This window comes from Rhincodon typus, chromosome 3, assembly GCF_021869965.1.
Source record: "Rhincodon typus isolate 14 chromosome 3, sRhiTyp1.1, whole genome shotgun sequence".
Lineage (NCBI taxonomy): Eukaryota > Metazoa > Chordata > Chondrichthyes > Orectolobiformes > Rhincodontidae > Rhincodon > Rhincodon typus.
In genome coordinates, this window is record NC_063334.1 from 66,915,979 (window position 1) to 66,939,992 (window position 24,014).

Below are 24,014 nucleotides of genomic sequence, written 5' to 3' on the forward strand. Positions count from 1 at the left end.
CAGAACCTATGATGCTGCTTGGCCTGCTGTGTTCATCCAGCCCTGCACCTTGTTGTCTGTGATGATGATGTCTCCCTGGTCATGGCCAAGACTGTCACTGAGTAACTTCAGAGCAACCTGGAGAGGAAGAGTGAACTGCTTGCAGTATCAATCCACATCAGAACCAATGACATAGATAGAAAGAAGGATATCATCCTGCAGTCAGAATTGAGAGCTAGGGAGAAAATGAGCAAGAAGCACCTTAAAGGTAGTATTCTCTGGATTACTTCCAGTGCGATGTTTATATGAGTACAGGAATAGATGGATAAGACTGGTGAATGGCTGGAAAGTTGGTGCAGTAGTGAAGGCATTAGATTCTTGGGACATTGGGACCCACTCTAGATTGGATGGGTTCCCCCGAACAGAGTTAGGAGTAAGTCCCTTGTGGGATGTTTTGTTACAACTATGGGGAAGGGTTTAAATTAGTCTGGCATGGGATGGGGGCCTAGGATGGATTCAGTTGGGTCAAAATCAGATGAAAATGGAAGGCAGAGCTACAGGTGCTGCAAATCAGGAACAAAAACAGAAGTTGCTGGAAATGCTCAGCAGGTCTGGCAGCATCTGTTAAGAAAAGATCAGAGATAACATTTCGAGTCCGGTGACCCTTCCTCAGAACTGAGGTTTTCTTCACAGCTGCTGCCAGACCTGCTGAGCATGTCCAGCAACTTCTGTTTTTGTGGCAGAAATTAGTTGATAACTCTGCAATGCAGAGGAAATAGAGATTGGCAATGCTCAAGGATATATACTTCAATGCAAAGAATATAGCAAAGGACGTCGACAAGCTGGGGATATGAATAAAAGTGTGACCATGTGATAACCATAGCTATCATACGAACATGTTTTTATTAAGAGGGGTGGACATGGCAGCTCAACAAGCCTGGTTACAGGGTTTTCAGATGCGATAGAGAGAGGGGATAAAAAGGAGCTGGATGGTGATTTTGTCAGAATCAATTACAGTGGTAGGTAAAGATGATATGTTGGAACGATTATCAAATGAAGCCATTTTAATTGAGCTAAAGAAGAGGCAACCAAGGCTGGGAGTATACTATATAGAAAGAAGGAGGGGTGATCTCATGTAAGGATCCTTAAATTTAGGGGAGGCAATGGCCTAGTGGTGTTATTGCTGGACTGTTAATCCAGAGACCCATATAACGTTCTGGAGATCTGGGTTTGAATCCCGCAATGGCAGATGGTGGAATTTGAATTCAATAAATATCTGGAATTAACAATCTAATGATGGCCATGAATTCATTGTCAATTGTCGGAAAAATCCATCTGGTTCACTTATGTCATTTAGGGAAGGAAACTGCCATCCTTACTTGGTCTGGCCTACATGTGACTCCAGACCCACAGCAATGTGGTTGACTCTGAACTGCCCGCTGGGCAATTAGGGATGGGGAATAAATGCTGCCTGGTCAGCAACGCCCTCATCCCTTGAATTAATAAAAAGAAAGAAATGAGACTGTACGAATTGAGCTAAAGAACAAGAAACTGGTAGTCATTGCTGGGAGTCTCCTGTGTACCATAATCAAAGGGAGATAGAAGAGCAAACGTGTAGGCAGATCTCAAAAAAGTGCAAAAACAACAGGGGTCTGATAGTAATACATTTTAAATAACCCAATACTAAGTAGAATACTTTGTATGAAAAGAATTAACTGAACAGAATTTTTGAAATTAATTCAGGAGAATGCTTGTTTTTAGCAATATGTAGTAAGCCCAATAAGAGAGGGTGCAATCCTGGACTCAGTTTTCGGAAATCAAGCTTGGCAGGTCAAAGGAATGGGGAGCATGTTGTTGCTAGTGATAATTTAGTTAGTTCAAACCTAATGAAGAAGAAGGACCAGGATGGAAAAGGAATTAGAATTATATATTGGTACAAGGCAAATTTTACTAAGCTGAAAAATGATTTGCAAAAGTGGACTGAACACAGCTATTTGAAGGTAAATCAGTGTCAGAGCAGTAGAAAACATGAAAGGGGATATTTGAGTATTCAGACTAAACATCTTCCCTGTCATGAAAACAGATCATTAACCCTGACACCTGAAATCATTTGTGGATGAATGGAACTTTAAATTACAAAGTGTGTCTTTAGAAGAATTAAAGACACAGCAAAAGATATCTAAAATGCAATTTTAAAATCTCTGTGGATTACACCAAGGAGAGAAATTCTGGGATGTTGCAACTTAACAGCGTAAAGGGAATTTCTGATAGCAATACTTCAAAAGGGGAGATGCCATTCAAAAAAATGAACTGTGGTCTTTTGTGGATTGTGTCCCAGACTGTAGACACATAGATAGTAAAAGAAACACATGAGTTGAAAGAAAGGCAATTTGGGGTAAAATATATTTGTCTTTTATCCTTCCAGGAATACACACGAAAGGGAGTTAAAACAAAAAGCAAACTACTACCCCTGGACTTCATGTGCTACTGTACTAGACAGCCAGCATGCTAGTGCGCCAGCTTATAATCAAGTTCCACTGTGCTAAAATGTGCCGTGAAGGGGCACAGCAAAGAACATCTGCTGAACACCCTTGAATTTATGGATTATTAAAAAACAGCGCCTCTCTCTGCTGAAGAACAGGTCAAGTCAACCATGTTGAAGAAAACGGGACAAATATCTTTCAACTAACTGCAGAACCAAAAATCACCAAACAACTACTCAACTATAAAAGTCAGTACAACAAGTATCAGCTATTTTAACTGCCACAACATTTCACAATCTATTCATTACAGAGAAATGATTGCATTCAATTCTGAGACAGGATAAATTTTCAATTAGAAAGGAATGGATTAAATCGAGGATAGTTAGCATGGATATGCTAAAGAAAGAATTTGCCTGGGAATGTTCTCCCGGGAGCAAAAGAGGCTATGGGGAGATTTGATTAAGGCATCAAGGCTGCTTTCGACTAAATGTGGCATCGATGAACCCTAGCAAAAGTGGAATCAATGAAAATCAGGGGGCAAACTCTCCACTGGTTGGAGTTGTACCTGGCACATTGGAAAATGGTTGTGGTTGTTGGAGGTCAGTCATCTCAGCTCTAGGACATCTTTGCAGGAGCTCCTTAGGGTAATGTCTTAGGCCCAAACATCTTCAGCTGCTTCATCAATGACCATCCCTCCATCACAACATCAGAAGTGGAGATGTTCATTGAGTGCAGAATGTTAGCACCATTTGCGACTCCTTTGATATTGAAGCAGTCCACGTTCAAATGCAACAAGATCAGGATGATATAAAGGCTTGGGTTCAAAAGTGGCAAGTACACTTGTCCCACACAAATGCCAGGCAATGACCATCTCCAATAACAGACAATCTAGCCACCACCTGTTGACATTCAATGGTGTTACCATCACTGAATCCCTCACTATCAAAATCGTCGGGGTTACCAATGAACAGAAACTCAACTGGATTCATCATATAAACACAATGGCTACACAAACAGGGTCAGAGACTAGGAATACTATGGCAAGTAACTCACCTCCTGACTATCCAAAGCATGTCCACGATCTATAAGGCACAAGTCAGAGAGTGTGATGAAATACTCTCCACTTTCCTGGATGGTACAACTCCAACAACACTAAAGAAGCTTGACACCATTCAGGACAAAACAGCCCGCTTGATTGGAAGCACATTCACAGGCAATTACTTCCTGTAGCACCTTCACTCAGTGGCAGCAGTGTGTACTATCTATAAGATGTACTGCAGGAATTCACCAAAGATCTTGAGATAACACCTTTAAAACCAACGACTACATCCATCCAAAAGGACAAGGGCAGCTGATAAATGGGAACACCACTGCCTGCATATCCTATCCAAGCCACTCCCCATCCTGATTTGGAAATGTATTGCCATTCCTTCGGTGTTGCTGGTTTGAAATTCTGGAATTCCCTCCCTAACAGCATCGTGGATCTACCTACAGCACGTAGACTGCAGCAGTTCAAGAAGACAGCTCATCACTACCTTCTCAAGGGCAACTAGTGATGGGCAATGAATGGTGACCCAGCCAGTGATGCCCACGTTCCACAAATTAATTTTAAAAATTGAGGAGGTTTGGGTAGAGGATAATAGATGAGAACAGCCTATTTTTCTTCACAGAGAGGTCAGAGACTTGGGTGGGGTGGAGGGAGTGCAGTAATGTTTTAAACTGAATGGTTGAAAGATTACAGGAGAGATGTTGAAAATGTTTTTCACCCAGAGGGTGGCTGGGCCCTGGAACTCATTGTCTGAAAGTGTTAAAAGAGGCAGAAACCCTTAAAACATTTTTTAAAATGTTTCACAATTGCTGCAACCTGCAGGGCTATGGACCAAAGAGCAAATGTTGGAAAGTAAGACTAGTCTGGATGGCTCATTTATTGGCTCGCACAGGTAGGATGGGCTCGATGGCTTCTTTCTGTGATTCTCTGATGCTATCAATAATATTGATCATAAAAATCCTGGATTCATGTAAAAACCATATAATTTACATTTTCAATTCCATTTTCTGAAGAAGGGTCCAGACCCGAAATGTCAGTTTTCCTGCTCCTCTAATGCTGCCTGGCCTGCCGTGTTTTCTAATTCACAAATATCCTTTTCTGGAAAATAAATCTGCTGTCCTTGCCCTATCTTACCTGCACGTGTTTCCAGACTTATAGAATTGTAGTTGACTCTTAAATACTCTCTGAGATGGCCTAGTAAGCCACTTAGTTGTATCAACTCGCTACAGAAATGTCTAAGAATAAAACTCGATGGACCATCCAAGTGACTGGACATGACAAAAGCACAGCCTGCCTAGTGAACACAGTAAAATCATTCTCAATAACATCTGCGAATTTGTGTCAAAATTAGAAAAGCTGTCCCACACACAGTCAAGCAATAGTTTGACAAAGGCATATACTTTCAATATCATATCAAAATCTGAGATGCAATAACATCCCAAAAGTGCTATTATCATGACCATAGATCATAACCACAGATCAACTATGGACATATTGAACTCTTAAACAAATGTATTTTGTTTAAACAAAGACTGCAAGCCAAGACTGGCGTATAATAATAAGAGAAAGACACTATCTTGCTCTTAGTGCTACAATCCAGACAGCCAGTCAAAATGAAACAGGACAAAAGAATTTCTGCTAGCCTGCTGATTCAAGCATTAGGAAATCAACTGTTCATCTACAAATATCAGTGCTATTGGTATCACTCAACATAATATCCACAACATCCTATCAAATGCTCTTCACAGAAATCAGAACTGACTTGTATATCTTTTTCAACTTTCATCTTTATGGATTCATATCTTGTTTCTAATCAATGTTTATGTGTATTATTTCTCACATTTAATAATTAATAAACTCACTCTTGTGTTAACTCAAGAAAGCCTTGTTAAATTGGTTCCTTTTAAAACATGAATGTATTGGTCTGGGAGAAGGCATCACACTTTCATTTATAAAGTAACATTGGGGCAGATGAATAAAGAAAGGGAACCAGTTCATCCCTTCTCACTATAAGATAAAAGAGCAGATGTAGGCCATTCAGCCCATCATGTCTGCTCTGCCATTCAATGAGATCAGTGACTCTGCTTGATCATATTATGTATTTCTAAATGCTTTACAATTACATTTTTTACAATAGACTCTAACATTTTCCCAATAAAAGATGTTAAGCTGAGTGGCCTATGGTATTTTTTTGTCTCCTTCCCTATTTGAATAAATATGTCACTGTGGAAATTTACTGATCCTCGGGCATTTTTCCAGCATCTAAGGATTCTTGAAAGATTCCTAACAGTGCATCCACTATCTCTGGAGCTACTTTGTTTAATATCCTAGGATATATTCTATCAGTTCCAGGATAATTATGGGCTATTAGCCCCATTCGTTTCCCTTGTACGTTTTGTCTACTGAAAGTTTTGTACCATCGGTTCTGCTACAACTTTTGTTCTGTCAATGCGAATTGGCTGTAATGTGATTGATGAATAAGGGAACACTATTTCTAAAATGCGAACTTGTGTTGGCTATAACACGGTTCCATCGGTGCGCAGAGGAGCACGCGTTGACATCACATGATTGTTTTACGGGCTTTGTCATGAATACGTACAATGTTAGCACTGAAAGAGTCTCTACACCAGCATCACGTGATCATTTCATAGGCTTTGTTGTGAAGTGCTTTCTGTGAGAGGTACAGTACAACCTCCTCCCCCATCTAGTCATCCTGACATTTTTTTTCGAGGTAAGGTGTTAAATTTACTTCTATTTCATTATTACATATGAATTAAACATTTATTCAAATTGTGTTATCCTTTGTGATAGGCTTTTGAGTGATTTTTGAGTGATTTTGTGTGATTTTTTTTGGTTGTCTGCCCCTAACCCCATAGGCCCCCTTATTTCATAAGCGCATATTTTCTATAACGCAATGTTGCACAGGAAAACAACTATTGTGTTATAGCAGAACCGAGTGTATTTACTTCCACTAAAACGCTTGCCCCTTGACTATTTATTATTTTTGGAATGCTATAAATGTCTTCCACCGTGAAGACTGATGCAAAGTATTTATTCAACTCCTCCGACACTTCCTGATTTCCCACTATTATCTCTCCAGCCTCATTCTCTATGGAGCCTAAATTCACTTCGGCCTCTTTCTTCCTTTTATATATTTAAAGAAACTATTACTGTCTGCCTTGATATTATCTGCAAGTTTATCCTCAATGTTTATTTTCTTACACTTTTTTTTGACATTTCTTTTTGGCCTTCGAAACTTCCCCAATCCTTTGGTTTATCACTAATCTTTGTCACATTTTGTTTCTTCTGTCAATTTTATGATGTCCTTGACTTACCTGGTTAGCCGTGGCTGTCTTATCCCCTTCCTACAATCCAAAGTTTCTTGATATGTTTTTGTTTAATTATTTTCTTAAAGGTCTGTCATTGTTCCTCAACCATCTTTGCTGCTTTCCCTGTTCACTCCAGTTAGCCCTGCCTCATTCCTTTGTAATTACTGTTATTTAAGGTTAGAAAATTGTTTCTGACTCAAGCTTTCCCCTCTTGAACTGAACTTTGCCTTGCCTAAAGACTGGCCATAACACTGGCCACAGCACTGGCCACAGGGTCCAGAAATAGTCTCACTGCTAGCCTGGATTTGAATATCCTTTATGTTCATAAAAATAGAACCAATGCAATCTGGCTGATTGCCATCCCAACAGACTACTCTCAATAATCAGCAAAGTGACTGAATGAATCATCAACAGTGCTATCAATTGGCAGTTTCTGACAAATAAGCTCATCAGTCATATACCACTTGGATTCCAACAGGTCACTGAGTTCCTGACATCACTATACCATTGTTTCAAACAACAAAGCTGACTTCAAGAGCTGAGGTGAGAGTGACTGGCCTTGGCATCATTGCAACATTTTACCTTCTGTGGCACTAAAGAGCTCTGGAAATATTGAAGCAATGAGGATTGGAGGAGGATGGCATAGGAACTCTCCACTCATTGGCTAGAACAAAGGAAGATGGTTGTGCTTGTTGAAGACCAACCCACTCAAGTTTCAGGACATCACAGCAAGAGTGCCTCAGAGAAGTGTGCATGGCCCAGGCACCTTCAGCAACTTCATCAGTGATGTTGCCTCCAGCAGAAGGTTAGAAGTAAGGACATTTACTGATGACTGCAGTGTTCAGTTCCATTCACAAGTTCTTACTTACTGAATCAATCAGTGCCTGCATGCAGCAAGACATAGACAACATTCAGGCTTAAGCTTGCATGTAGCTTGCATGTGACATAAATGGCAGACAATAATTATCTTCAATAAGAGATAATCTAGCTATTTCCACTTCGTATTCAATGGCATTACCATTACCAAATCCCCCACTAACCACATCCTCAGGGGTTATCACTGACCAATTACTCAACTGGATCAGCCAAATAAAGCGGAGGCCAGAAATTTGGAATTCTGTGGTGACTAACTCATTACTTGACTCTATCCACCATCTACAAAGCACAAGCCGTGAAGTGGCAGAATATTCCAGAGTTAAATAGAAGAGTCTGGCTCCAACAGCATGCAAACATTCAACACCATACAGTACAAAGCAGCCCACTTGACAGCATTCCATTTACCACCTTCAATATGCCCTCCTGCTACTAATGCTGGACTGTGGCTACGATGTACTATCTACAAGATGCACTGTGGCAACTCACCATGGCTCCATGACAACAACTTCCAAAGTGGTGACCTCTGGCACTTAGAAAGAGGTCAGCTGATATATGGGAATACCACCATCTGCAAAGTCTTCTTCAAGGGACACAGTCTGACTTAGAACTGTATCACCATATCTTCAACACTGCTGGTTCAAAATACAGGAACTCCTTCCGTAACAGCACTAAATCATACAGTCTACAGTGGTTCTAGAAGTAAGCTTACAAACTTCCCAACAACACTTAGGAGTTGGATAACTTGTACTGGCATTGTCAACAACACCCACATCCCATGAATAATATTTATTTTTAAAAAACTCAGTTTCAACCTGTTTAGTGTTTAACTTTTCTGCATAATAAGGTTGTTGGAGGCCAATAATCTCAGTTACTCAGGACACTGCTGCAGGTGTTTTTCTAAGGGCATCTTCAAAGCATAATCATCTCAGCTCCTTTATCATCTTCCCTCCAGCCTAACACCAGAAGGTGAGAAATCTGCTGATAATTGCACAGATTTCAGTTCCATCTTAATTGCTCAGATCATGAAGCAGCCATCCTCATATACATATGTTTTTATTGCCTTGAGAAAATTTCCTGTGGGTACAATTGTTATGCATAACTAAAAATAAGAAGGAAGAATAACATCAGTTATATCACAACTGTGTCACAACAAAGCAACAGAATAAAGTGTGAAATAAAAAAAATAGATTTTAAAAAAAGGAAGAATAAAGTCTAGGATCTTAATGCTCATTCCCCAATACAAAGATTACAAATGAAAGCACAGTGTGGCTACATCCTCCAAAATCTTCTCAGGCACTGGCAGTGAATTGTGAAAAATGAAGATGAGGCAAAATGCAGGGTTTTGCAAACTCCGTTATGCAAAGCAGGCATTCCATCAGCAGACATTCAGCCACCCTTAAATTCATACTGTTTCCTCTGATTCAAAAGTTCCAGGATGCAGACACCTCCTTTGCTTTGCTGCCCTCAAGTAGAGAAATTGTCAAAGGCCACCAGCTGTGTGTCGACTGTTTGGCTGCATGGACAACTCTCCCAGACCACATGGTCGGAGGTTCAGTGGCAACTAATAAACCACACTACAAGGTGGGGGGGTGAAAAGTGACAAAAATACTCACTACCTCCAGGTCACAGCTAATGTAACCAAGCTGTCAGGGCCACCCATGCTTGGTCAATCAATATTCCAGAAATTTCATCCACCTAACTACATAGAGCTCTCTTTCAAACTGCCACCATCTTAAAAATGGTGTGAAAAACATCCCAGTTTGGGCTGGTTTGTGGTTACTAACATTTACTGCAAACAAATTTCCTTCAATTACCACCCAAAAATCCAACAGCTCCCTCAGTCAAAGGTATTGTCATTGCCGGAGATCACCACTGACCAGGAAGTTAACAAGACCACTATATAAATAGCAGGCTGAAGGCGAGGAATTCTATGGTGAATGATTTGTTTCCTGATCCCCCAAAGCTTGCCCACTACCTACAAGGCACAAATCTGGAGTGCATTGTATACTCTATATGCAAGAAGTTCAACAGCATCTAGGGCAAAGCAGTCTGGTTGATTGGAATCCAATATAGCACCATGACATTCATTGCCTTCACCACCAGCTCCATTTACAAGACTGCACTACAGCAACTTATCAAGACTTTTTCTAGCACTTTCCAAATCAATTACCCTGCCACCCAGAAGAATAAGGACAGTGGGTTGAGACTATCACCACCTGCAAGTAGGAAAAATGCGATTTCAGATGGGGAAGTATAAATATAAACATGATTTAGATATCTGCTTATTGCAGCAAAATATGAAACAGGACCAATGATAGGTTATTTGTGCACTCTATTCATACCATTTTCATAATGTAGAGTGATATATTAAAACAAATAATACAGAATTAAAACTAAACTACCAACTCTTTACTACAAACTCATTACAATTCTGCTACGGTAATACATTAATACATTACATCTAATATGCACTTACCTGTGATAGACCTGACTTCAGGTTTCTTGGGTTCTGGCCTTCTGAGATGCTTTGGAAGCTTATCATTTTCGATATGCCATTTTTTCAAACACTGTGGCTCATGAATACTTATAGATGTAGTTCCATATTCTCTGCCACAAATATAGCAGACAACTGTTCGTGGGCGTCTAATTGCTGGTGGCTAAAGACAAATGTTAAGTTTTAGTCATTTAATTCAAACACTATAAAGTACTAAAGGCACATAGAAGGAAGACATATATCTTGCATATATAAATGCAGGAGGCTATAGCTGGATGAGTACAATTTATTGATGTAATAGAAAAAAAATTCTGCCTCTATTTTCGAAAACTTAATCAGGTTTCTTTCTACTAATTTACATTATAATCGAACATTAAAAGTTTGATAGTGTATCTATGTTTTTCTTTCCCATTGGAACACAAGCAAGAAAACTAAATAACTTAGACATAATAAAAATCCTAGTGGGTTATAAGCACTATTCTCTAAATAGAATAAATCTTCTCACTGTCAAATCACTTTCACATTGCACTGGATTTTTGCAGGGATAGAAGGTCTCTAGATTAGCCAAAATGGCACCAGAGTCCCAACTCTGGAAGTTCCACCACAAAGACAGCCCTTATCAGTTTTGCTAAGTTAAGGAATGGATTGGGTGTTAGTTTGCATATCAATGGTTCACAGAGGTAGTTGCACATACAGAGGTGCAACTGCATTTAAAAGATTCACCCTTGATTTGTGGGGTGTCTAAAACATGATCCATGGACTTCAGACATTTAAAGAAAAGGAGTTATTTGGAGAGATGTATATGTCCTTTTGGGAGAGATCAGATTCCCTGTTGAATTGTTAAAAGTCGACATGAGTATGTTTAGAAATTGACTGAATGAATTGTCAAGCTGTCAAGGCATTGAAAACTTGAAGCTCTTGAAATTTTGGGAAAAAAAACACTCCAGTTGGGAAAACATATTAGTGCTTTCAATTTCAATAAACTATTTGTTGACATAAGGCTGAGGGTTCTACACCACAACAATTCTGCAATTCTATAACTATAACATTAGTACTACATGAGTGATTCTACAACCTATCAGTATCACTGCGGAAGGCTTGTAAGTTCACAGCTTGATTGACAAACTCAACCAAGTCTTTGATGTGGGGCTATGAATACAAATGTGTACTCATAAAGGTTTATAGAATTTATAGACTTTACATTGGATTTATCAACAAGAGCTATTTTTAAAAGTCATCAATAGAAACTTAGAATTTTATTTTATTGCATTTCAACATGGCTCCTGAGGTCTGCCCTCAGTGAATACTGAATGAGTTGGCACGGATGGTGTAAGGACAAGGGGTTGGGGCCATGATTTTCCACTAAGTTAATATAGAGATTGTTAAGAGCCATGGGGTATTGACAGAAGTGTAAGGTTGGCATGGAGGCTATGAGGAACTATGCAGGTGGGTAGAGAAGCACACATTGCATAGAGGTTGAGGGGTCATTAGGATATGGGTAGAGTGGCATTGCTTGATAGAGAGGGTATGAAGGGCAATGAGCTGGGGGGTAGCACGAGGTGGGATAGTTTGGCTTACATTGGCCATGGGCAGTGTGTGAGGGGTGAAAACTAGTAGGTGGGGGCTGCTTTCTTTTAGTTTGTTTCATATCAAGTCTGGAGCATTGGGGCAGCCTCTCTCACAGCCCTACCACACAGCCAGCAACCCTTGTGACTGTGTCTACATTGTTTTTGGGAGTGGCAGTCCCAACTCCTATTAACACCCACCCTCACCAGGAATAAATATCTAATGATTTTACCAAAAACAATTTTCCTTTTATAGAAAACATTACAAGGATCTTGCCAAGGGGTTAGAGGGTTTGAGCTACAGGGAGAAGCTGAATAGGCTGGGGCTATTTTCCCTGGAGTGTCAGAGGCTGAGGGATGACCTTGTAGAGGTTTATAAAATCATGAACAGCATGGATGAGGTGAATGGCCAAGGTCTTTTCCCCTGGGTGGGGAAGTCTAAAACTAGAAGGCATAGGTTTCAGGTGAGAGGGGAAAGATATAAAAGGGATCTATGGTGCAACTTTTTCATACAGAGGCTGGTGCATGTATGGAATGAGCTGCCAGAGGAAATGGTGGAAGCTGGTACAATTACAACATTTAAAAGGCATCTGGATGGATAAATGAATAGGAAGGGTTTAGAGGGATATGGGCCAATTGCTGGCAAATGGGACTAGTTTAAATTAGGATATCTAGTCGGCATGGATGAGTTGGACTGAAGGGTCTGTTTCAGTGCTGTACATCACTATGACTGTATCTTTGGCAGGAGATTCTGCAACAAAGAGGAGACCATCTGGACACTTTCTGCTGAATTACATGTCATCGATGGTGGAGATGTTCCTGACTCTGCACTCTCAGTTCAGAGGTAAAAACGTGGCCCATTATTTCAAAACACAAACATTTTTAATGATTCCTGTTGAACTTATGATACATAAAGTATAACATTCTGACAAAAATACTACGTAATCTGATACACTTTCTTCGCCCTACCCAGGAGAATTCCTCTACCTTTTGAGTTACCATCCTAGATTCACCTTCCTTTCACATTAAAAAATGTGTCCTTGCCTTCCATTTCAATCTGTCTCAATACCTTCCTCAAGTTTCATCAGTCCAGTTTCTGCACCAAGTGCCAAGACCAAATAGTCAGAATGAGGAACATTTAATTTGTGACCATTACCACTTAACATTTCTATAATGTTCAACACGCATGATCCTACTATTATCTTCCATCTATTCAGCTCCCAGATCTTACAAAGGAGGGCTCTGCAGGGACAACAGGACTGGGCTTGCCATTATCATTTCTGGTACCTAGATTGATGCTTGTTAGTTTATCTCATTTCATTCCTTTCTTTAGACTTCATAGTGGTTTGATATAATTTAGTAGCTTGGTAGGCTATTTCAGAGGCATTTAAGAGTCAATGATATTGCTGTAGATCTGAGGTCACAGGTAGTCCACACTAATTAATGATACCCTACAGGGCACTAGTGAACAAGATGGATACTTATGACAATCAACAGTGGTTTCATGGTCACCATTAGATCAGCTTTTAGCTCCAGATTTATTAGTTGAATTTAAATTCCACCAAGTGCCATGGTGGAATTTGAACAATGTTCCCAGAGTATTAAACTGTGCCTGTAGACTAAAATTCATACTACACTACCTGCCAAACATCACCCTTCACCCTCCTAGCCTCATCACTGACCTATTCTCAGTCACACTTGTTCTCAGATCTATCAGATGGAGCTGCCTTCAGCAGGGACTGACCCTCCCTCTGTCATTGAGCTCCCTGCTTCTGTCTCCCATGACCCTTCTTAAGATCACCATAATGTGACCTTCCTGACCCTGATGGCAATGCCTTGATCTCCCAGGACAGCCACAATTTTCCCTTCTACAAACACCCACATCCTGGTCTCTCTGAACAGCTGCACTCAAAGTCAATTCAATAATTTAGCAACTCCTCCTTGGTCCAACAAAGTTCTCATGCAATAAAAGCAGTGCCTATTCACTCCAAAGCCTCCAGGAAGACTACCTTACCGGCTGACTCCATCTTCAACCACTTGTGAATCTGAAGACACATGTTTCTCATTTGCCAACATAATTACAAAGGTACAAGTTAATCTGGTGACCATATGTTTTAATGAGTATGCATGACATGTTAATGCATTAAAAGTAATTTCCCGCTGCTTGCTGCTGGGAATGAACCATGATCCGTCTTTAATCCACTGCCAATGTACTTTCCAACATCCATCCCACTGTCGCAAAGCTGACATTTCACCTCCTGCACAATTAAGTGCCCCCGTCCGTCTCATTTTTCGCTCCCAGAAATTTCACTGGATTACCATCCTGTGTTTTTGATTTCAAAATCTATGTCACAAATGTAAATTGTGAATAACAGCAGTCCCAGCACTAAATCTTGTAGAAACTCACTTCCCACTCACTTCCACTCTGATTTGCTTCTCATTACCCCCACTCCCTGCTTTCCATCTTGCATCCAGCTAGCTATTCATTTTGTTACTTATTCCATAATTCTGCATGCTCTGTGCTTATTCATTAATCTATTTTGTAGCATTTTATTGAAGGCCTTTTGCAAATGTAGCTAAATGACAATTACATTTATTCTTCTGTTCTCTTTTCAAAGAATTCAATGAGATTCATAAAGTAAGACCTCCCTTTTTAAAATCCATGCTTACTATTCATTAATACATTTGATTTTCTAAATGTTTTTTCTATTTTCTCTTATTATAAACATTCCATTCTTTTTCTTGGCACTGACGTTAAACTGACTGGTAGATCATTCCCTGATGTGTAATATTTCCCTTCTTAAATACAACATTAGCTATCCATCGGTCATCTTGCATTGTATCTTTAGCTAACAAATAATTAAGTATGTGTAATGGTACCTTTACCACCTCTTTTTAAAATTTATTTTAAAAATGCACTACAGGACCCTAGTAATTATTCTCTTTGCGTTTGATTAGTTTGTTCAACATTTCTCCTTTTTTGATTTTGAATGAAATCAGATTGTTTTTAATATCTTCTTTCAATGTCATATCTATTTCATCTGTCTCTTTGATAAATATTGACATAAAATAATTGTTTAATATTTTAGCCATTTCGCTACTACTGCATGTGATTTCATTCTGTACTTTCCTATAAGTGGCCTTATTGCCATCCAAACTTCCCTTATTTTGTTCAGGTCTGTGTAGAATATTGTAACATTTTAATTTACGGACCTTAATTTAAGTTCATAGATCCTCTTAATATTTTTGGCTCTTCTTCTAATCTTTCTATATTCTCCTTATCGGCCATTGTTCACATACTTAGTGAATATTTTCCTTATGATCACTTTCTCCTTCAAGCCTTTATTCGTCAATAGTGTATCATTAGTGTTTAGTTAATTTTGTTTCAGGAGAATATATTTTCCTGGGTTCTTTTGAACACCATTCTCAAACATTATGGTTGTATATTTTATCTTCCAAAGGGCCAATCTTAGCCTCTCTAATCTATTGCTTGTCTCTTTTTCATGCTTATACTATTCTAAATTATTGTCTTAAAGTGTTTCATATTATGATCATACTTCCGAGCCATTCCTCTGTTGTTACTTCTTCTACCTGCTGTGGTTCATCATTACTAGGTTCATCAGTAAAATCTCACTTATTGGACTTTTTACACATTGCTTTAAAAAGGTGTTGTGTATATGTGGAGACGATTCTTCTTTCTTATTCCCTTTACCCACCTCTCCTATTTAATTGTGTGTAGTTGAAATACCAACCTGATTATTATTCTTTTTCCCTGAGTTGGTTGGATAATACTTCCTCCACCTTCCTGCAACAATATGATGGTTTGACAATTGGTTGATCCTTTATCTCTGTCCACATGGATTCCATTTCTGTTTTTATAGCTGGCTGTATCACTCTTTTTCACTGCCATTGTGTTATCCCGAATATGTACTGCAACTCCACTAATCTCTTTTCTCTCTAGTTTTCTCAAAATATGTATTCTGCAATGTGCAAGTCCTGATATTTCTGTAGCCATATTTCAGTGATCTCTACTATGCTGTATTTGATTCTTTGCAGATCATAATTATCATCAGTTCCTGTTTTAATACAGACCTATTTTGATCAACAGACAATCTAGCTCAATTTTCAAATGGAATGGGACAGAGGGTGATCATTTTGCCAACACCACCATGATTTAGGCAATTTCAAAAAGAGAATCGTTCACAGATGTATGTTCATTTCGGTCTATTTAATTGTGCCTATCATTTTTTTTCCTTGACCTTTCAATCTTGGAAATTGAAATATTTTCCGAAGCTTCAAATGCTTGCCAAAATATTACCTCCTCCTCTTGCACTTCCTTTTAACTGTTCCGTCTATTCAAAATTCACTGATGCACAATTTTCCACTCTTATCAGTTAAGTGCTCCTGACATTCATCCATCTCTGTATCCAGTGTTGAGAAAAGTAATAATGAGAATTGTATTTTCTCATTCTGGTGGAATTTGCCTCAGTTCTTATTCATTTAGAAATTATTTGCATCAGCACATGATGAATTTGATTGATTCCAATTTTGCAAATGGCACTCGTCATCTAATTTCAAACATCCCCCCTCCACAAAGTCTAAGTGAGTTCAAACTTCACTGTCAGCATTTTGTGTCAGATTAAGTTCTATTTGCTCATCACTCTTTCCCTCGCCAAGCTAGATTGCATCCTATCCATCAGCATATTTGAATTTAAAATCCTCATCTTCAAAACATGCTGCAGTATTTGCCCACCTTAATATTTACAACATACCCCAACTTTAAGTCTCCTTAATCTAGTGCTCTGATTCTGTTTTATTCCCTGTTTTTGTTCTCTTTTTGTCTAGACAGCAGGTGAAGTATTTGCAAGAAAAGGTATTTAAAAACTTACAGAACTGTAACCTGTACTTGACTCAGGCATTCTGGATGATGTACCTCCACCTTTTCCTTTACAGCTTCTTTGATGCACAGGAAGTCGATCAGGTAAGAATGTTCGACCACAGTTTTCACAGGGAATGAGTTGAGCCTTTGCACTTGCGAATGCTGCTGCATTAGTAGCATCAACATCATAAGAACCATCAGTTTTAACAGGCTCTGGTTTTTTTGGTTCTGGTCTTCTTTGGTGCTTTGGTAATTTCTCATTCTCAATTCGCCATTTCTGTAGACATTGAGGCTCATGCACAGCAATTGAATGTAATCCAAATTGTTTGCCACATATATAGCACACTCTCGAGAGTTTTGACATAGCTAACTTTTCAAAATCCTTTGAACTTGAATTATTGAGCTACCGTTGCGGAAGCAGTTTCTTTTACAGTTGTACAATTATTCCTTTAATTCTTGAGAACTAGACATCAGGTTTTCTGTAGATACTCAATGTGTTACGTCAAAGTCCAGTGGATGGCAATGATATTTGATTTGAGCTTACACATGAATAGATCTAGATGTTAGACTTGTTAATGAGAGTTACATTTAAAGCATTATGTGTGGAACTCTTTGCAATGATTATTTTCTGTTATAGCTGCTTTCATTTGGGAAGACTATTTTTCACATCCTGCATATACTAGAAGTTGGCCTTCTGTAAATTTCCAACCTTTGCTGTATCAGAATTCATGGGAATAAAAAAGATAGAAGAATGTGGTGACATAGGAGAATGCCTGAGAAAGAAAAAGTCTGCGTTTAAACATAGCATTGCATTTTTGGAAACTCCAAATGTACTAAGCAATCAGCACATACAAGGTAGTTACTACTTATAGCATTGTTTTGAGTATAATATTTAAATAATTTTGAGAATTATGCAACATAGTGCGGCAGTCCATTAAATACGTGTTAGCTAACATTTTATTACCATCAGGAGAAACATTCCAAATTCAGCCTCAACAAGATACCATGGATTTCCATTGGTACTTTTCATATTATTGGTGGATGGAGGCAACATTTTTGCCACAGTTAGTCTGTTTCTCTGTAAACTGTATATCTCAAACTAATGGATGGATTCAACAAACTCAGTCCAGAGTTTGGTCCAAGGAAGAACCAACGAAAAATGGTGAAGATGCAGATTCTCATAATGGATTTTTAAAAAAAGATTTGTTAACATTGTGAGATTGAGCAAATGGACTTCTTTTTAGAATTCTGTATGTTATTTTGTTTAGAATGTAGTTGATTGTTTTTCAAATGTTGTGCATTGTCTCAGCTGCTTGTTACAATTTGTCCAAAACGTGTGTACCCACCACCAAAGACATTTTTCCCTCCCCACCCTTATCTGCTTTCCGGAGGGACCACTCTCTCCGTGACTCCCTTGTCCGCTCCACACTCCCCTCCAGCCCCACCACACCCGGCACTTTTCCCTGCAACCGCAGGAAGTGCTACACCTGCCCCCACACCTCCTCCCTCACCCCCATCCCAGGCCCCAAGAAGACTTTCCACATCAAGCAGATGTTCACCTGCACATCTGCTAATGTGGTATACTGCATCCGCTGTACCCGTTGTGGCCTCCTCTACATCGGGGAAACCAAGCGGAGGCTTGGGGACCGCTTTGCAGAACACCTACGCTTGCTTCGCAATAAACAACTGCACCTCCCAGTCGCGAACCATTTCAACTGCCCCTCCCATTCCTCAGACGACATGTCCATCCTGGGCCTTCTGCAGTGCCACAACGATGCCACCCGAAGGTTGCAGGAACAGCAGCTCATATTCTGCTTGGGAATATCAATGGTATCAAGGTGGATTTCACAAGCTTCAAAATCTCCCCTTCCCCTACCGCATCCCAAAACCAGCCCAGCTCGTTCCTGCCTCCCTAACCTGTTCTTCCTCCCACCTATCCCCTCCTCCCACTTCAAGCCGCACCCCCATCTCCTACCTACTAACCTCATCCCGCCCTCTTGACCTCTCCGTCCTCCTTGGACTGACCTATCTCCTCCCTACCTCCCCACCTACACTCACCTTTACTGGCTCCATCCCCGCCTCTTCGACCTGTCTGTTTCCTCTCCACCTATCTTCTCCCCTATCCATCTTCTATCCGCCTCCCCCTATCTCCCTGTTTATTTCAGAACACCCTTCCCCTCCCCCTTTTCTGATGAAGGGTCTAGGCCCGAAACGTCAGCCTTCCTGCTCCTATGATGCTGCTTGGCCTGCTGTGTTCATCCAGCTCTACACCTTGTTATCTCAGATTCTCCAGCATCTGCAGTTCCTACTATCTCTGTAGAATTTTCAAAGCAGGTTGTTGGATATGTATTGGCTTTGAGCCTCATTAGTTAATAAAAAATTTTTTTAACTTTTGTACTTACAGAACATCAACAAGCAGGGAATGGGACTGCTAGGAAATTATAATGGCATTGATTTAATACTGTTTAATAGAGTTATGTGGTCTACTTAGTGGCCCCTTCCCTTGTTAGTTATGTGTGGCCTAGTTTACAACTGAAAGAGGAAGTGTAAAATCTGAAATCCCCAAACTTTTGTTGTCACTATGCAATTTATTTTTATTTTATCTTTGTAGAAGAACAATTCTGAGGACCACGGTTGGTCCCTAACCCTAATTTACCTGAAGATCAATTAGCAAAGAGATATAGCATGAAATTTTTTCAGTTTCTGTTTACTGAGAGCTGAGATCTAGATAACGCAAAACGTTGCTGTAGCAGCATTCAAGTGGCTTATAAAGATGGAAAACCCTTAATCTCCACAGGAGGATATTGAACTGCTTGAGGACACTGGCTAATATGGGGGCATGCCAGTAATGTTGCACTGAGGTGCCTTGGTGTTTGGGGTGCACTAATCATTTAGTTGGAGAATGGAGCAGAGTGAAGTTTTATTCCAATTTGAAATTCTCTAACTGCAGATTTCACATGTACTCAGTTCAGAGACTCTTGGTCCTGAGCAAAACTTTCTGAAACGTCAGCATCTGGGCTAATGGGCTGGATGAAGCGACTATAGCTGCATCCTATTGACCTTGCACCATACTGTTACACTATGCAGTTTAGCTTGTTTTAGTGATTACTAGCTAGTCGTTAAATGGTCATAATTAGCATTTGAGGTTAACGTTAAATATCACTAGACACGTCCAGGGCTATAATTTGTGAAGTTTACTGACCTGATTCTTTACATAATATTACTGACCTTACCCCACCGTCATCTTCCAATCACTCCCTCCAAGCTCCCCATAATTTAAACCGTGGATTTGGTGTTGGGACTGGCTCTGGGTCCCAAGAGCAGGGTTAGCCTGCCACAAAGAAACCGCGTTCCACTGCAGACGCAGCAACGATTGATTTCGCCGTTTCCTAGCAGCAAAATCAACACAACAGCAAATCTCCAGCCGCGTCGTAACAGCCAGCGTTGGCAGGATGAAAGGGAATTAAAAAAACGAGCCACTTCTTCCAATATCGTTAGTATTATTGATATTAAAAGATCCTTGTTTTACAGTGATCTCATCTGTGACAAATCCCTATGAAAAATAAATTATCGTACGTAGTGCCAGGAATGTGTGCACACTGATGGTGCTATCGTTCGCAAGGCATGTTAATTATTGATTGAAATGGTCACCGTGACTCGAGAATAGAAATGTCCAAATGTTCAAATTATAGCTCGCTGGAAGAGTGGCACTCTGGTGTACGCTAGCCTGCAGGAAGACTAGAGGACGATGTGGAACGTAAAATACAAATGCTAACAATTCCTCACGAACCTGCGGAAGTCATCTAGAATTGTTTCACTTCGTCAGGGATAATATTTCAACAGGCTTTTTGTTGTGTGAGGTATTTTTCGGAAAGATCTTTGTGAGTTATAGTGGCTGCCCCTCTCTCCTGGTAGACAATCAGTTGAAATCTTTCTCCTTGATGGAAAGACACGTGTAAGCCTAAGAGTTAAAGTAACCGGTATATAGTTACTGGGCTGTAATAAATTACATAGAGTCATGCAGTGTGGAAACAGACCCTTTGGTCTAGTCCATGCCAACCATGTTCCCAAACTGAACTAAGTCCCACTTGCCAGCGTTTGGCCCATATCCCTCCAAATCTTTCCTAATCATATACTGATCCAAATTCTTTTAAATGTTGCAACTGTACCTGCACCCATCACTTCTGGCAGTTCATGCCACACACTAATCACTCTCTGTGTAGAAAAAGTTACCCTTCATATCCTTTTTAAAAATATGTCCTGTAGTTTTGAACTCCTCGCCATAGGGAAATGACCCTTGCTGTTCATCTCATCTATACACCACATGATACTATAAACCTTTATAAGGTCACCCCTCAACCTCCTAAGTTCCAGTGAAAAAGGTCCCACCCTATTTTTATAACTCAAACCCTTCATGCCCAGCAACACCATGGTAAATCTTTTTTGCAAAACTGCTCTAATTTACTAACATCCTTCTTAAAACAGGGACACTAAAACTGCACACAGTACTCCAGAAGAGGCCTCACCAACATCCTATACAACCTCAACATAATGTCCCAACTTCTATACCAAAGGTTTGAGCAATGAAGGCAAGTGTGCTAAACACCTAATCACCCTGTCTACCTGTGACAAAAATTTCAAAGAATTCTGCACCTGATCCCCTAGGCCTGTCTTTTCTACAGCACTATCCAGGCCCTTCCATTAATTGTATAAGTCCTGTGCTTGTGTTTGTAAAGATAAAATGCAATATCTCACATTTATCCAAGTTAAACTCCATGTGCCACTCCTCCACCCATGACCTAATTTGATCAAGATCTCTTTGTAATCTTAGAAACCTTCTCCACTGTCCATTACATTCCCAATTTTGGTGTCATCTGCAAATCTTGTTATCTAAGTCTAGAGGCCTGTTCATTGAGACCTAGTCATGGTTCATCCTGCATCATACACTACAAAACAGCTCCTTAGCCTGACACAGGAAGGAGGATTGATGGCAGCACTTTATTCTAACCATAAGCCACCAGTGGTTGATAGCCAGACATCATTTTACAACAGTATCTCTGTTCACTACTAGGCAAATGCTACATTTTAAACATTTTAATGCCAGAAGTGAAATTTTACAGGATACAAATTAGATGTTCTGGCATGACCCAGAGTTTTATAGGATGCAGTGTCTTTGGTGCTATTTGACACAACAGGTATTGCTGGGGAAAACAACTGCAAATTTTGATAATTAAATTGATATAGTTTTTTCTTAATTAAGAAATTTAGCTCCAAGATATCTGAGAAAAGGAAATCTTGTGACAATGGTAAAGGGCATTAAGGAGACTGTACTTGGAGTGATATGTACAGCTTTATTCTCCTTATGTAGGGACATAGTTTTATTGGATGCACGTAAGAAGTTTTCACTAGGATGAATGGTAGATGAAGAGTTTGCCTTATGAGAAAAAGTTGAGCAGGTTTACTCTACATTCACTGGAATTTAGAAGAATAGAAGATTTTCTTACTGAATCATATATGATTCTGAAGCAATGAGGCAAGGAAGTATATTTCCTCACATGGGAGGACTACAGAGCTAGGAAGCTGAGTTTAGAAATAAAAGGTCTCCCATTTGAAATTGAAATGGTGATTAGAAATGTCTTCTCTTAAGGGGTCATTAGTTTTGGAATTTTCTTTCCCAGTAAGCAGCGAAGACTGGCTTGTTGAATATATTCAAGGCAGTATTAGACAAATTGTTAATGGACAAGGTAGTTGAGTGTTTTCGGGCACATCGCGCAAATTAAGTGAAAGTCTTATCAAATAGCAGTTTACAATGGACCAAATGGTTACCTACTCCCGTTTCTTATAATCTTATGCTGACACGTAACACAATTTTATACAGGAAACACCTACTTCTTTGCACTATTGATTTTTTTTTAGCTGATACTTTTTATACCAAACATATTAATACCAGCTGATGTTGAAGACTCAGACATTTTAGGGTGCAGTTTGTCAATTTGTGTTAAGTTTTCATGTCAGCACCGGAAAGAACATAGCTGCATATTTCCTATTAGCATACATAGTGTGCGTGTTGGCAGTCTGTACTATACTTTGAAACTCCATTATCACACTGTCTTTAAAAGTTGACTTACTTGACCTAAACTCAAATGCCTTGACTCTCACCATCTGAAAGTGATATGGAGTCATCACCAAGATCTATATTCATCTCCTCTACAACTCACTTCTGGAAACATTCCAAATGTGTTTCCACCTCTCCCATAAAACTGAATTGATCCAATTAAAATAGAGTTATTATTAGTTCTAACTACCTGTGAGAAAGGGGGAATAATTTGTTCTGCATGTTTGCATTGCTACATTTGCAACTCCAACTCAATGCTGGTGAGGCCTTGCAAAATCAGGTCTTTGATATTCAGCATAAGGCTTCTGAAGTCACCCCTCAAAAATGTCCTTAACTCCTGGCATAGGTGATGTTTGAGCAAAATAGAGAAGAGACTGCCTGAATTGGTATAACCAACTGAACAAAAATCAGCTCTTTTAGCAGTGGCAGAAATTTGGCAAAGAAAACCCATGAAAAAAGCAAGAAAACTGCGGTTACCAACATTTTTCATTGTGGTTTTGGTGGGAGGCATGGCCACACTGCAGCAGGATCTAGGTGTTTATTTATGTAGCAATGAAATGCAAGTTTGAGGAAAAACCTTTTTTCATTTGATCTATATGTCATTGTTGGTTTACATGTCTTCTCCTTCCCTATAACCTTGTGGTATTCATGATTTTACATTTAACTTCCTTGCAAAACCACAAGTGTAAATACTAAAATAATATACTTACCATTAGAAGGTCCAATAGCTGTGGTAGGGATAGAAGCTATTTTCTGCCAGCTCTAACCTTAGCTTGTCAGTATAAAATGATATTCCACAAGTGACATCATTGTGATTTCAACAATTACTATTTATAAAATGAGAGAAATGGACAGTCAGAAAGAGATAGGGATTAAAGTACTCAGAATTTTCAAATCCATGGCACATTCAAACTGCATTAGAATACAATAGCGCTACTCAGTGGTTTGTATTGATATTGATAGCAGCAATGCTTTAAAAAACAATGCAGCAAATTTGCCACAATACATAAACCTGCACACCTTTCCTAATTGTTTCCTCTTTCATCCTTTCTATTGAAAAGTGCTGGTCAGCCACAAAGTAAAACAGGTGAAGATTGTTGTGGAGTAGAAAAAAAGTGGATCTGCTGCTAAGTACTATCTTTGAACTAATTGTCACCCAAGAGACAAAAAGAATTGCATTTTTGGAAAGGTTTCAGCTTAATGCTTGGCTTAAAATCCTTTATTTATCATAATAAGCTTAGAACTG

The 24,014-nt window shown here is 39.5% G+C and overlaps 1 protein-coding gene across 4 annotated transcripts in view; it reads right to left on the bottom strand.

Annotated features, from left to right (window-relative positions):
- The window catches only part of LOC109911788 (zinc finger protein 474), a 38,390-nt gene extending 14,745 nt beyond the window's left edge, over nt 1–23,645 (bottom strand). The window contains exons 1-4 of one of the 4 annotated variants that reach the window (XM_048595132.1): nt 23,479–23,645; nt 20,444–20,614; nt 16,664–17,426; nt 10,192–10,372 (exon numbers count right to left, since the gene is read on the bottom strand). In XM_048595132.1, coding sequence (XP_048451089.1) covers nt 10,192–10,372; nt 16,664–17,017 — 535 coding nt within the window. In that variant the 5' untranslated portion in view covers nt 17,018–17,426; nt 20,444–20,614; nt 23,479–23,645. Of the gene's footprint in view, nt 1–10,191; nt 10,373–16,663; nt 17,427–19,855; nt 20,121–20,443; nt 20,615–23,478 lie in introns of those variants that run through there. The other 3 variants (XM_048595133.1, XM_020511169.2, XM_020511171.2) reach the window with 3 other exon arrangements.
- Nucleotides 23,646–24,014: the final 369 nt, after the last annotated feature.